Source organism: Sinohyriopsis cumingii, chromosome 3, assembly GCF_028554795.1.
Source record: "Sinohyriopsis cumingii isolate HCF-2022 chromosome 3, ASM2855479v2, whole genome shotgun sequence".
Taxonomy (NCBI): Eukaryota; Metazoa; Mollusca; class Bivalvia; order Unionida; family Unionidae; genus Sinohyriopsis; species Sinohyriopsis cumingii.
In genome coordinates this window covers 49,711,125-49,726,720 of record NC_142963.1, presented here as the reverse complement: position 1 = coordinate 49,726,720, position 15,596 = coordinate 49,711,125, and the positions used below count along the sequence as shown (strand labels likewise).

Below are 15,596 nucleotides of genomic sequence, written 5' to 3'. Positions count from 1 at the left end.
GTACTAAAAATTTAAATTTTGTTGGTCTAGTACTAAAAGTTTAAATTTTGTTGGTCTAGTACTAAGAATTTAAATTTTGTTGGTCTAGTACTAAGAATTTAAATTTTGTTGGTCTAGTACTAAAAATTTAAATTTTGTTGGTCTAGTACTAAAAGTTTAAATTTTGTTGGTCTAGTACTAAAAGTTTAAATTTTGTTGGTCTAGTACTAAAAATTTAAATTTTGTTGGTCTAGTACTAAAAGTTTAAATTTTGTTGGTCTAGTACTAAAAATTTAAATTTTGTTGGTCTAGTACTAAAAGTTTAAATTTTGTTGGTCTAGTACTAAAAGTTTAAATTTTGTTGGTCTAGTACTAAAAGTTTAAATTTTGTTGGTCTAGTACTAAAAATTTAAATTTTGTTGGTCTAGTACTAAAAATTTAAATTTTGTTGGTCTAGTACTAAAAGTTTAAATTTTGTTGGTCTAGTACTAAAAATTTAAATTTTGTTGGTCTAGTACTAAAAGTTTAAATTTTGTTGGTCTAGTACTAAAAATTTAAATTTTGTTGGTCTAGTACTAAAAGTTTAAATTTTGTTGGTCTAGTACTAAAAATTTAAATTTTGTTGGTCTAGTACTAAAAGTTTAAATTTTGTTGGTCTAGTACTAAAAATTTAAATTTTGTTGGTCTAGTACTAAAAGTTTAAATTTTGTTGGTCTAGTACTAAAAGTTTAAATTTTGTTGGTCTAGTACTAAAAGTTTAAATTTTGTTGGTCTAGTACTAAAAATTTAAATTTTGTTGGTCTAGTACTAAAAATTTAAATTTTGTTGGTCTAGTACTAAAAGTTTAAATTTTGTTGGTCTAGTACTAAAAATTTAAATTTTGTTGGTCTAGTACTAAAAATTTAAATTTTGTTGGTCTAGTACTAAAAATTTAAATTTTGTTGGTCTAGTACTAAAAGTTTAAATTTTGTTGGTCTAGTACTAAAAGTTTAAATTTTGTTGGTCTAGTACTAAAAATTTAAATTTTGTTGGTCTAGTACTAAAAGTTTAAATTTTGTTGGTCTAGTACTAAGAATTTAAATTTTGTTGGTCTAGTACTAAAAATTTAAATTTTGTTGGTCTAGTACTAAAAGTTTAAATTTTGTTGGTCTAGTACTAAAAGTTTAAATTTTGTTGGTCTAGTACTAAAAATTTAAATTTTGTTGGTCTAGTACTAAAAGTTTAAATTTTGTTGGTCTAGTACTAAAAGTTTAAATTTTGTTGGTCTAGTACTAAAAATTTAAATTTTGTTGGTCTAGTACTAAAAGTTTAAATTTTGTTGGTCTAGTACTAAAAATTTAAATTTTGTTGGTCTAGTACTAAGAATTTAAATTTTGTTGGTCTAGTACTAAAAGTTTAAATTTTGTTGGTCTAGTACTAAAAATTTAAATTTTGTTGGTCTAGTACTAAAAGTTTAAATTTTGTTGGTCTAGTACTAAGAATTTAAATTTTGTTGGTCTAGTACTAAAAATTTAAATTTTGTTGGTCTAGAGCTGTTAATAAAAGCTTTGTAATTCTAAGTCACATGAAATTTTTTATTATATTAACTGATGTTGATGACACCATTCAGACTTGTTACAATATAGTTATAATATTACGACTACACCTGACCCTGTGTTATAAGCGGGTTCATGATTTATCAAGGGAGTGGTGTATGATGGTGCATTTAAACCTGAGTATTTTGGATCACTGTCTATAGCAGCTACAAGTCTGTCTCAGCTTTCAAGAATAGATTTTACCTAAGTATTCCAGTTTGCTGTCATGTCTTACAAATTTTTTTAGTTTACCCACAGGGTTGGATTATGCAAGCTCCACTTTGTATATTTTCAGTGGTATATCACAGTTAAACGTGTATGAATTTTTCCTTTAGTAAGATCATATATGTGTAATTGAAATTTAATGATGATATTATTTTTTTTAAAATTATATGTATGCCTGGATATGCTGCACTGAGGGATTGCTATAGTATGTCTATATTTTCAGCTGGTATGAATTTATAAGTGTTCTTACTGAATTAAAAATATTCAGGTTCGATTAATAGTAAGAATTTTTTTTGTTAAATTGCAAGCTTTAGTTGTGTCTGAGTCTTATATTTTATCATGCTTTTCTTTGCAACAAATAGATTAATTCAATGTTCATTATGCAAGTTTAATAAGTCATTTTAAACAATAAATCCTTTGCACTTTGGCTTTATAATTTAGAATGTCATAAATAAAAAGACAACTAAACTAAAATCTATGATTTTGAAGTACCGTGAAACATGTCAAAGCAAATGTCTCCATATAGCATGGGTGGATCCAGAATAATTTTTCAGTTTTGTGAAGGGATTGTAATAGTCATATTTCTATGTCTTTTAATGAAAACTGTTTTAACTGGACCCCCCATACTAAATCCATTCCTGCTTGCTTATTTATTATCCATGCAGTTACACCGATCCACTTAAGACAATATATTGGTCAATTTGTTGTCTTTTAAAGACAGACTTTATCATACACTTAGAGTCTGCAAAATCAGCAGAGTACATAAATAATAAATTTCAAACTTTTTTCATGTTAGCGGATTTCATGACAATAATAACATTAGCATCAGCATCATCAGAAATGTTAAGATTTTGTGTTTAGGCTTTCTGAAAATCGTACATCATAATAAATTACCTGTATATTCTCGCTTATATGTTGAGGCCAGCTGCAAACAGCATAGATCCTGATCTGTCATCACATAATGCTCCAACAGATCAGGGTCTTTATTGTTTGTTCTACTGATTACTCCAAACAAGCTTCATATACCCAGATATGCAGGCAAACTATTTGATGCAGATCTGGGTCTGTGCACATAGCAGTTGGACTTGACTTGTAGGTGATTATATATGGTAATGCATTTCACAGGTGATGCATTGCATTCCTCATAAACCTTTTTGCTTATTAAATCAATTAATTTGTGTTAAGTGTGTTGATAAAAATGAAAATAACCTCTCTAAAATGAATAAATTATTGTTACAGTAGTCAGCTTTTGTTGAATCAAAACTTGTTTTATAGCTCCAAATAATAATAATAATAATAATAATAATAATAATAATAATAATAATAACAATAATAATAATAATAATAATAAAAATAATAATGATGATGATGATGATGATGACGACGAAGATTATTATTATTATTATTATTATTATTATTATTATTATTATTATTATAATCATCAATTTATTTAAAGTAGAATCTTATCTGGTCAAATGAGCAATCTTCCATGAGGCCTTCTACTGTTGATGTGTTCATTAAATTATGATATAAATATGACATTTTTGCTAAAGTGTATCATAGCAATATTGGGGTACAGATTAGAAATATAATGACATGGTTGCAATTTTATCTCATAATATTTAATGCAAAGAAAAATGCTTAAATATTTTGCTAATTGTATTAATAAGTCAAATTTGGCAATTTTATTAAAATAATCATGCAGCTATTATTTTATGGACAGTTAGTAACAAAAGTCTATTTTCCCCATACTTTTTCTGCAACAACCCTTACTTGGGGATGGTTATTCAACTACGAGTAGCACAGGAAAATGCATTCCAATATTTAAATTTAGAAGATACTTTGGAATGCTTGAACCCTTTGCAATGCTAAAGATCAGTTTCTGTAAATGTTTAATACTCCCAACATTTCAGACTTATTCTTAATTCCACTATGGGAATTTGATAATCAGATTATCACATGTACTAAACACTGTGGGAATTTGATAATCAGATTATCACATGTACTAAACACTGTGGGAATTTGATAATCAGATTATCACATGTACTAAACACTGGGGGAATTTAATAATCAGATTATTACATGTACTAAACACTGTGGGAATTTGATAATCAGATTATCACTTACTAAATATACTCGCTTAAAAGTCAACTCAAAGTGCAAACAACAAAGATTCGTATATGCTGTTGCATAATGCACCTGCAGGTCAGGGTCTGTGTTGTTTGTTTTTCTGATTACTCATATCAAAACTTCACAGATGAGATCTGCAGGCGCATTATGCAATGGCAAACCTGGGTATGTACAGTTTATGTGCCAGCGGATCTGGGTCTACTTTTTTGCAGTTGGACTCGGCTTATAAGCAATTAATATGGTATATTTGCTTATAAGTTGAGTCCAACTGCAGACTGGTAATACCCAGGTAAGTTGTTGCATAACGCATGGCAGATCTAGGTATATGCAGTTTATTTGGATTCATTGTTATGAGCAGTATATGATGGCAGATCAGGGTGTATATTGTTTGCTGTTGGATTCAACTTATGTGTGAGTATACATGGTACATGTACTACATAAGGACTGAGAATGAATATAATCTAAGGTATCATGAATTCACTTTTATGATGGATAATGGAACAACAGTTTTCATCACTGATACAGACCATCAGTTTAAAGACCAATAAAAAAAGAATTAACCAGGAAAGAAATTTATGGAATCCTGCCTTTGCAGTATATTCACAGATATATGTACCAATGAAAATGTCACAAAAATCAATGGATTCATACTGTAAATTAAAAAACTAAAATTACCAATTATTTTTGTTTAGTTCATTATTCCATTATTCCAATTTCTAGTGAAATTTTATTTCTTTGATTCATTGTCTTTGAAATATATGCACTGTGTTCTTTCAGATCTTTTTCCCTGCTTTTTTTTATAGTTTTTATCCTCCAGACTGACACATTTATGACAATAACCCCCAATCATTCTGCCGACTGTGAGAAGCAGCTAAATGACCTGATTTCAGGCATTGTACAGAGCATCATGAACTGTCTGATAGAAAATCGGAACCAGAGCTGTAGATATGGTTATAACCTTCATTACATGGACACTCATGGCAATATCACAATCAAGAATGATCAGGTTAGTGTGAAGACTTTGTGCTTGAATTGGGGCATGGATTGGGCATTTACTTTCACCCATTAAGTTCCAGGTTGGTTCCTGGTAACAATATCTGCATGGGTACTGTAAAGCTTAGATAATAAAACCAATACTTGACTGGTATTTTTTTGTAGAAAAAATAAACATGTATGGGCCTTCTGGTATTTTTGTAGCCAAAAAACTACATATGAACCTTCTGGTATTTTTGTAGAAAAATGTACATGCATATGGGACATCTGGTAATTTTGTAGCCAAAAAAGCACATGCTTGTCTTTTGGTGCTTTTGTAGCCATATATTTATACAAGAACAGTAAACTCTTGGATGTAAAACTTACTCTTGTTGTTATTGTTGTTGTAGGGTTTAACGCCATTTTTCAGCACATGATAGGCTATACATGGCGGCCAGTATTAATGGTGGAGGAAGAACCCGGGAAAACCCTGGGAAGAACCACCGACCCATGAGAAGCTACTGGCAAGCTTTCTCACATACCCACATTGGCTGAATCCAAGACTCAAACCCATGCAGACAGAGGTGAGATGGCAGTGATCCGTAGCGGAGAGCGCTTTAGACCACTCGGCCACTCAGGGCCCTGCTTACTCTTCTGATGAATCTTTTGTTCCATAAATACCATATTTACTGCTTAGAAGTCAAGTCAAACTGCAAACAGCAAAGATCCTGATCTGCTGTAGAATAATGCATCTGCAGATCTGGGTCTATATTGTTTAACTGCACAGACCCAGATCTGCAATTATGTAATGGGAGATCTGAGTCTGTGCAGTTTGCAGTTGGACTGAACTTATTAGCAAGATATATGGTAATTTAAGAAAACAAGATACCATAAAGAAAATGGGAACCCAAATCAGAAACAACTTTGCAGGACACCAAAACAGCTCTACTGGTCATAGGCCAGAAGATGTCTGTTGTCAGTCCTTACATAATAGCACAGGTTTTCTTGTTGCTACTTCTTCTAAACTACATGACACTTTACATGCATATTCATTCCAATTGGTCCTAAATGAAAATTGTGCAACTCGTGCATCCTATACGGCCACCAGAGTGGTTATGTTAAAATGTTAAAAAATCTTGTTCTTATAATGTCAGGTTGGTTGATTTTTAATGTTGTTGTTGTAAAGTTTAATGCCATTTTTCAGCACACGATAGGCTATGCATGGCGGCCAGTATTAATGGTGGAGGAAGAACCCGGTAAAACCCAGAAAGAACCACCAACCCACGAGAAGCTACTGGCGAACTTTCTCACATATCCACATTAGCCGAATCCAAGACTTGAACTCATGCAGACAGAGGTGAGATGGCAGTGATCCGTAATGGAGAGCACTTTAAATCACTCAGCCACTCAGGGCCCCCTGTTGATTTTTAATGAAAATGGTGAAGATATAATGTCAAATATGCTGCTGCAGCAACCATCATGAAAATATTGTTTTTGCTACAACTCCTGAATAAAAAATCATATTGACATGGAGCATGGTTTTTCACAGAAAGACATCTGGTGATGTCATATTGGTCCATAAGGAAATTGGTACCATTTTGAACATCTTGTTATTGATATTTTCTGAATGGAAAGACATATTGACATGAGATTTTCACCAGAAGAATTCTTATGAATCTACTTTGTCCTACATGTCAGTGGTGCCGATCTGATGTCCAATATGACCATCACAGGAGCCATCTTAAAATCTTGTTATCACTACTTCTCCTGAATGGATGATCATATCAGTATTGGGTTTACACTTAAAAACTTCTTATCATGAATGTGGTCCTAAATGAAAATTGTGTGGATCTGAAGTCCATAGTGGCAATCTTGAAAATCTTGCTATTACTACTCCTTCTGAAGAAAAACTATTATTTTATGCTAAGCAGTGAATTACTTGATTTTTTAATTAAAATAATATTGTTATTTTTTCACTCCAGGAACTACTTTTTGGAGTCAGAACATACTTACCTCCCTTTGATTTTCTGTCAGTGAACTACATTTTCTTTATGTAGTGGTTGTTTTCTTATTAATAACCCCTGTCTATTATCCTTGAAACTTGTAGTTTGTTATTCTGGAAATATCAGTTACCTTTTATCAGTCTGATGTGGAACTAATTTTGTGCGCAGGTACACATAGCACAGCATAACATGTACGGTAAACAGCTGACATTACTGTAAGAAAGACTCCTTAATGATTTCTTGTTGGTTGGGAATGAAAATTGTGCCAATATCCCTTCCAATATTGCGGTCACAATGGATAGCTTTATATTCTTGTTATGGATTCTTCAGATAGATGGATGATCATTATGTATTGTGCTTTCACCAAAAGACTTATTATGATATCTAGTTGGTCCTAAAAGGATGTAGCACCAATCTGATATATAGCTAGCTATCATGGCAGCCATCTTGAAACTCTTGTTATTGTTACTTATCCAAAACTGAAAGTTACATCAACATCAGGTTTCCTCCATAGTATTTCTTATGATGTCTTGTTGGAACAGAGTGCTGGTCCCAAATGTAAATGGCGTGACTCTGGCATCCACAGCAGCTTATTTAAAAACTTGTTTTTACTGAAGAATACAAGCAGTGGTTTCAACACTCATCAATTAAAAGGAAGAAATGGGCTTGAATTCCTGTAAATTTATTTTGGCCAGTAGAGCATTAGTCCCTTCAAGGGACTCTTGTTTTAAAGTTCTCTGATTACATCCAACATCTAACTTGTCAAGACTATTAGTTATACTGTGAATTCATTTATATTTTTGTGGGTGTTGGCTTGTGAAGATAAAAATCAATTCTTTCTTTGGTACTTTAGTTCAAGAAGTGGGGGAAGGAGTTACAGTTTCCACAGAAGGATTATTGTCTGTTTTGTCCTTAAATTAATGGTTCATACTAACCTCAGAATGTGTTAAAATTGGTAGCCCATGAAATATGGTGAATTCTCAGTAAATTGTTAGAACTTTCTGTTCAGTTACTTTCAAAATGAATAAATATAAAATTTAAATCATTACTAATATTAGCTATTATATCAATACATCATTCTTAAGGTTCAGTTTGTCCATTACAGTTTTTTTAATATTTTTAATATTGAGTGTTGTTACTGTTGTCTTGTTTCTTTAATTCTGTTTTGTCTGTAGCTTGTTTGACCCATCTGATTTGATCCACTTAACATAACAGGCACATGAAAAGTGTAGATATATGCATTTCTCAGACTCATTCTAACTAGGCATGATGTTTGGTTTCATTTATTATGAAAGCTCAGCAGCAGGCTTAAAAGTAGCAGACGTTATGTCTTTGATCAAATTGAGCCAGGTTTTATATTGCTTTTATATCTTGTTAAATAATGTACACATTTAATACCACCATAATATCTTGTTAGAGAAATTATATAATTATATAATTATATAACACTTATTAATGTCACAAGGCAACATTTATTTAGCATTGCAGAATTTTTATATCGCTATGTGTTGCATTAGGACTAATGTTTATCACAAAGTACCATGCAGTGCAAGCAGCATGGAATACCATATATACTTCCTTATAAGTCAAGTCCAACTGCAGGCTGCACAGACACAGATCTGCCATTGCATTATTCACTGGCAGGTCTGGGTCTATGCAGTTTGTTAGGAGTAACCAGTAGAAAAAATCAACCTGTACCTAGCCTGCCTGTGCATTATGCTATGGCAGATCAAATCTTTGATTTCTGCAGTTTGACTTGACTTATAAGCATGTATAAATGGTCATATGATAGTAAACTTGTGTCCAGAATTTCATATCTAAGAAATACAAAATGCAGGTTCCTTCTTTTTTAGATGAACATAAGTGTACCATTCAAAGTGTTGGACAAAGAACCCAGCATTCATAGTGTTGAAAACTGTAAGGAAGATATCCAGGCCATTCTTAACCACACTGCTGTGACTCTTCTGGCCACAATTCCAGCCATGATGAATGCAAATTGTTCAATCAGGATCGTATTTAACCCCAACCACTTCCAAGTAACATATGCCAAGTGGACTTGCGGAGCTGGATACCAATATGATAATAAGACCAGGTTGTGTCAGACTTGTACGGACTGTCCCACTGAGACTAGTCCAACTACAGTGTCATCACTACCTAATTCTTCATCTTCTTTCTCATTGCCAAGGTCCACTGCCAGCTACAGCACCAATTCAACTTCTTTGACGTCATCTGTTGAGTTAACTTCATTTAGTACATCAAAGACTGATACAATTCAGCCTGAATCTACAGTTACTTCAACGGCAATGAAATCAGTATCTTCCACTGGTTCACCTAGCACCACTTCAGTATTAACAACTAAGCCTCAGCTTCCATCAACAGTATCTGCTACAACTCAGCATTCTTCATCAGTAACTACTACCATAACCACTCAACCTACATTATCAACAACTAGAGAAACTTCTAAACTGTCATCAGTGGCCACAAGCACTCAGTTTCCATCACCAACAACAGCTGCAACAACTAGTCCACCATCACCAACTACTACTTCCAATACTCAAGTTTCAACAACAAGAATCAGTATAACTACTCAATTTCAATCAACAACTCCCACATCTACACAGGTTCCAACAACTATAAAATCCACCAACCCAGTATCATCAACAACTACAACAACCACTCAGCCCTCATCAACCACTAGCTTATCTTCACAGGTTCCAACTACTACCCAGTCCACTCAACCATCATCAACGACTAGCAAATCTTCACAGGTTCCAACTACTACCCAGTCCACTCAGTCCACATCAACGACTAGCAAAACTTCACAGGTTCCAACAACTATCCAGTCCACTCAGTCCACATCAACGACTAGCAAAACTTCACAGGTTCCAACAACTACACAGTCCACTCAACCATCATCAACGACTAGCAAATCTTCACAGGTTCCAACTACTACCCAGCCCACTCAGTCCTCATCAACGACTAGCAAAACTTCACAGGTTCCAACAACTACCCAGTCCACTCAACCATCATCAACGACTAGCAAATCTTCACAGGTTCCAACAACTACCCAGCTCACTCAGTCCTCATCAATGACTAGCAAATCTTCACAGGTTCCAACAACTACCCAGCCCACTCTGTCCTCATCAACGACTAGCAAATCTTCACAGGTTCCAACAACTACCCAGTCCACTCAGCCCTCATCAACAGTAATGACCTCTATCAGTAAAACAGCCACAGCATCAACTGGGACTACATTTTCTCGTGTAACATCAATAGGGACATCCAGCACCCAGATTCTTACAACAGCTACCACAGTTCTCACCACCAGGTCTACTTCTGTCTGCTCTATAGAGAAAAGCAGTGCAAATGTCTCTTTGACAATACCACAAAGTCCTGAACACATTCCATTGAAAGAAATTGCATTTCATTCCATTGTAAGATCTGAAGGTTTCATTTCTTCCTGCATAACTGAATATGAGACCAGTCTTAAGGCTGTACTATACCCCAGGCAACAAGATGCAGTCAATTTGGAACCAAATATCAATCGGGGATGTGTGAATAATAGTATCTTCATAAGTTTGGATTCATCTATTCGCAATGTTACTTTGTCATCGAATCGGGTAAGAAACTCTGGCTACTCTGACTTCATCTTAAAGACATTACTACATTCTTTTTGTTAGTATTTTAAAAGCATTGCCATGAATATTGCAGGGGCATACAGTGTTTGTCATGTACATCTGTGTGTACAACTACTTCTGTATTATCCATGGACTGTATTGATACATAGAAGCTTAATTAGTTTTAGTAGGGTCTAATTGGTACTAAAATACACTAAGTGGTCATTCAGCAGAGGAAACTGTATTATTAGGGCCTTATTTGAGACATACATATGTGGCCAGTCAGTAGTGTAAGCTGGGTTACAAAGTGGTCAATGTATGGAAATTTGATTAGTTTTTATAGGTCCTGTTTTGGGACTAAAATATGCGGCCACTCAGTCGAGGAAGCTGGGTTACCAATTAAGGGACCAGTGAATGGAAGTTCAGTAGGCTTTAGTAGGGCCTAATTGGGACTAAAATATTTGGCCAATTTGCAGAAGTAGCCCAGTTACCCAGGGGCCAGTGTAAGAAAAGTTTGATGTCATTTCAAACTGATTGATACATTTATCGCACCCGACCAAAACAGTCATTTACTAAATGATCATTATTGTTGTTCCCAGACTCTTCCTCTGCGATTTTGTAAACACAATAATTATCATCAGAGTCAGCATGGTCATGAGGTCAACATCATCAAAATTGTCATCATCCACTACCTCTATCACATCCATGGTATATGTATCACATCCATGGTATATGTATCACATCCATGGTAGTATGTATCACATCCATGGTATATGTATCACATCCATGGTATATGTATCACATCCATGGTAGTATGTATCACCACACAATATGAGCTGTTATTGTACCCTATTTTAATCCCTAAGAAAATCAATAATATCCTATTGTCTGATTTTATTTGAGCTGTGCTAAGCAATGTGATATGATGAAATGTGATGTGATTTGGATTTTTAACATAGCTTTAACAATTTTTCAGTCATATCGCTCTGATGTCTGCAATGTAGCAGTTTATAGTGATGTCTAGCACTGGGGCATCATGACGCAGACATGTAGCATGATGTCCCACCCACTCACTTTATCCTGACACCAGGCGAACACTAACCTCTTAATGCTGAGCGCCAAGTGAGGCAGCTGTTAGTACCAGTTTTGTAAGTCTTTGGTATGATTCGGCTGGGGATCGAACCCATGACCTCTTGCATCCGAGGCGGATGCTCTAACCACTAGGCCACCAGAGCGGTTTTGCTAAGGAATGAAGAATGTTACAGTAGAAAGATGAAGTAAAGCTAAGGTAGAAAATAAAATGTTTGTTGAGCTCAGATTGCTGACTTTTGTATCTAGGGTGCAATTTGACTGGTTCTGGGGAAGTCACTTACACAAAAATTCCAGTCATTTCATTAAAATGCAGTTATTTCCAGAAAATGCAACATAATCCATGATTTTGTTTAGCTATACTGTTCCTTGACCAGAAGAACTTATGGATGGTCCATATTATACTGTCCATTAGTACAAGTCTACTATTGCTACTCCTCCTGGACTACTTGGAGCTTTACCCTGACTCTTTACACACACATTCATCACATAGTCTAGTTGAATGCAAATAAAGGTGCTGCATTTACATCAAAGATGGCCACCATATTGGCCATATTGAAAATCTTGCTAAAGCTACTCCTTCACAATGGATGGCCATATCAACATGGAGTTTCCAATAAAAGACATTACATGTTGTCTAGTTGGTCCTAAATGAAAATGGCATTGATTTGATTTTTTCAATATGGTTACTATGGCAGCCATCTTGAAAATCCTTTTGCTACTTCTGCTGAATGGAAAGTCATATTGACATATGGGTTTCACAAGAAAATTTCTTATTATGTCTGATTGGTTCTAAATGAAATTGGCACCAGTCTGATATCCATTATGGCCAGTACAGTGGCCATCTTGAAATATTTTTTTATTGCTGCTCCTCTTGAATGGATGGTCATTTTAACATCGAGTTTTAACTAAAAAAAACTTCATATAATGTCTTTTTGGTTTGAAATAAAACTTGTGCCAATCTGACATTCTTTATGACTACCACTATTTATCCTGAATTGAAAGTCATATTGACATGAGGTTTTCACCAAAAGACGTTTCATGATTTCTGGTTGTCATGAACGAAAATGATACCAATCTGAGAATTCTTATGATGTCTTTTTGATTCTGAATGAGATATTGTTAATGAAATTGAGACATCTGCAGCAGCTAATTTTAAAATCTTGTTTTATTGCTGAAGAATATCAGAGATGGTTTCATCAGATGAAAGGAATGGTCTTATATTGATTTCTTAGACATTTTTTAAGTCCCTTTGAGGGACTCTTCTTTTAGGCTAGTAGAGTATCAGTCCCTTTGAGGGACTCTTGTTTTAATATGTGGTGTCCAAGTCTTTCATAAGTAAGATGAATCTGAACTTATGACTAATGCACTGGATTTCATTGAAAATTTAGAAAATATTTAATAACATCTCTATGGAATTTAATTAGTATAGCAGTACCCAGAAGATAGTAAAATGATTTACATCTCACACCTTTCTATTTACAGGTTATAATACATTTTATTATAAGGCTGGTCCCATCATCAGACTTTGACATCAACAATAAGTATTCAGCATGTGTTGGAATTTTCTTACCATGTGCCCTCCAGAATGGCAGTATATTTGGCATAACTGAAGTTAACACATCCAATGCAACATGTCAGCCACTCGATTTAACCTCTACAATGCATGTCTTTGATAGTTATTCTGACATTTGCATCAAAGGAACTTACAATAATGTGACCAGACTATGTGAAGAAGGTAATTATTAGTGACACTTTCTGTTGGTTGTTTGCCCCCACCAACACTACAGAAGGGGCATAGGTATTAAGTTGACATAGGTGCTCAGGGCCATAAAGCAGTCTTAACAGTGTGTACACTCCAGTAAACTAACATATAATTAATCTGTTACCTTATAAACCATTCTAGGTATCGCACTAAATCTTTTGGCCAAAAATTTCACTGTTAGTGTATTGCAAATCTCTTAGTTGTCATTTGTTTTTCTGCAGAGGATTGTTTAAACACTATGCTAGTTGTAGCAGTTAGTTTCCATTGGCTGAAAAAAATTGATCCCGCAGAAGTAGCAGTGTGTAATTAAAATTGGTCACTCTTTTTGGAGCATAATTTCTGCTGATAATTAACCACACAGTTATTCACTTCTACATTTAATAAAATAATTGCATGTATTTGTATCATAAATTAAATATTTACATTTAATTTTTTTTTGAAGCAGACAATGTCTGCCATTTTGTTTTACCCAGCTTTGTATTGCTGCTCATCAGTTGACTAATTTTCACCCACCCATAAGTGACTTGATGAAGTCATGACCTTGTTGGAGCTCATTGTAACACATATCTAGACACCTATAAGTGACTTGATGAAGTCATGACCTTGTTGGAGTTCATTGTAACACATATCTAGACACCCATAAGTGACTTGATGAAGTCATGACCTTGTTGGAAATCATTGTAACACATGTCTAGACACCCTTAAGTGACTTGATCAAGTTATAACCTTGTTGGAGTTCATTGTAACACATATCTAGACACCCATAAGTGACTTGATCAAGTCATGACCTTGTTGGAGTTCATAGTAACACATATCTAGACATCCATAAGTAACTTGATCAAGTCATGACCTTGTTGGAGTTCATTGTAACACATATCTAGACACCCATAAGTGACTTGATCAAGTCATGACCTTGTTGGAGTTCATTGTAACACATACCTAGAACAACATTTAACAGAAATACAGAATTGTATATCTTGATAATTGACAAATCACATTTTATTAAATATGATTTAATTTCCATCCATCATCCTGTCATGTCTGGTCCATCATTAATTTTTGTTTCTGCTCAGCAACATTTTTCATGGATTGAAACCAGATTGATTCTTTACATTAAGAAGATCTAGGTCAAGTTAAAGTTTCTCTGTTTCCCAAAATATTTTATGTAGCCATGACCCCTTTTTGACATAAAACTTTGATGTGCAATTAAAACCATAAAGCATCCATCACTAGTCCCATTTTTCATTATATATGAAGGTTGAAAAATTTTTCATTGGTGGTAAATCCCTGCAGAGAATTAAGCATTTTGATGAATGAGCTAATTTAATGGGAGGAATCTACAGTCCACTATCATTACTGGTAATCTACCAGTATGATACAAAAATTCTAATAAAATTGTGGGATTAACTCCGGGTTTGAATGGACAGGATGTCAAAACATTTATAATAATAATTTAAACCATTCCCATTCATGATAATTTACTATTTCTGTGTGATACCAATTTTGTGGTTATTAAGGTGGCTACAGATTTAAAGACCCAACTGACAATGATCCATAGGGCCACATATTTATGGAGCCACCTGTAGTAAAAATCATGCATGCCATGTATGCATTCAACATCGTTTATTTCAGTAATGAGCATCATTTTTTAGAATTCAATTCTGCATACCTTTACATGGCAATTATTCACTTTATTTGAATCCTCATACATCCATATTTCTTTGGAAGTCATTACTGACACCATGAGAAGTACGTATGACAAAATCAATGTTAAAGCATGTGTACTTTTTTGGGAAAGATCATCCTACAGGTGTGATCCAGTACAATCTGGATTGAATGTCACACACTGTAACATCACAATGAAAGCTATGCATGTTGATAAACAAATTTGTACTAACCTGTATTGGGATGAATCAAACTCGACGTGCTCTTCTATGTACCCAGTTTAGTCCACAATTGTAAAAGTCCTTAGTTATCACTTATTTTCATATGGAAGTTTATTGATGACAGTTAAGGTACAGAAGTTTCAGTAATCAGGATTGAATTGACTAAGGTTAAGCAAAATTAGTATTAAATTTCAAAACATCAATTGATTTTTAATTAATAAGAATAACCATGCATACATAAGCTGTGTGACTTTTGCTATAAGAATGATCCACAGGGCCATAGATTTAAAGAGCCAAATAATGATGATCCACAGGACCATAGATATAAAGACCCAACTAATGATGATCCACTAATG

General features: G+C 34.1%; 1 protein-coding gene across 1 annotated transcript in view; it reads left to right on the top strand.

Moving 5' to 3' along the window:
* LOC149802826 (uncharacterized) overlaps positions 1–15,596 on the top strand; it is a 349,692-nt gene that overhangs the window by 146,659 nt on the left and 187,437 nt on the right. Inside the window, exons 22-24 of the mRNA XM_089952278.1 lie at positions 4,712–4,914; positions 8,737–10,503; positions 13,075–13,327. Coding sequence (XP_089808404.1) covers positions 4,712–4,914; positions 8,737–10,503; positions 13,075–13,327 — 2,223 coding nt within the window. The remainder of the gene's footprint in view (positions 1–4,711; positions 4,915–8,736; positions 10,504–13,074; positions 13,328–15,596) is intronic.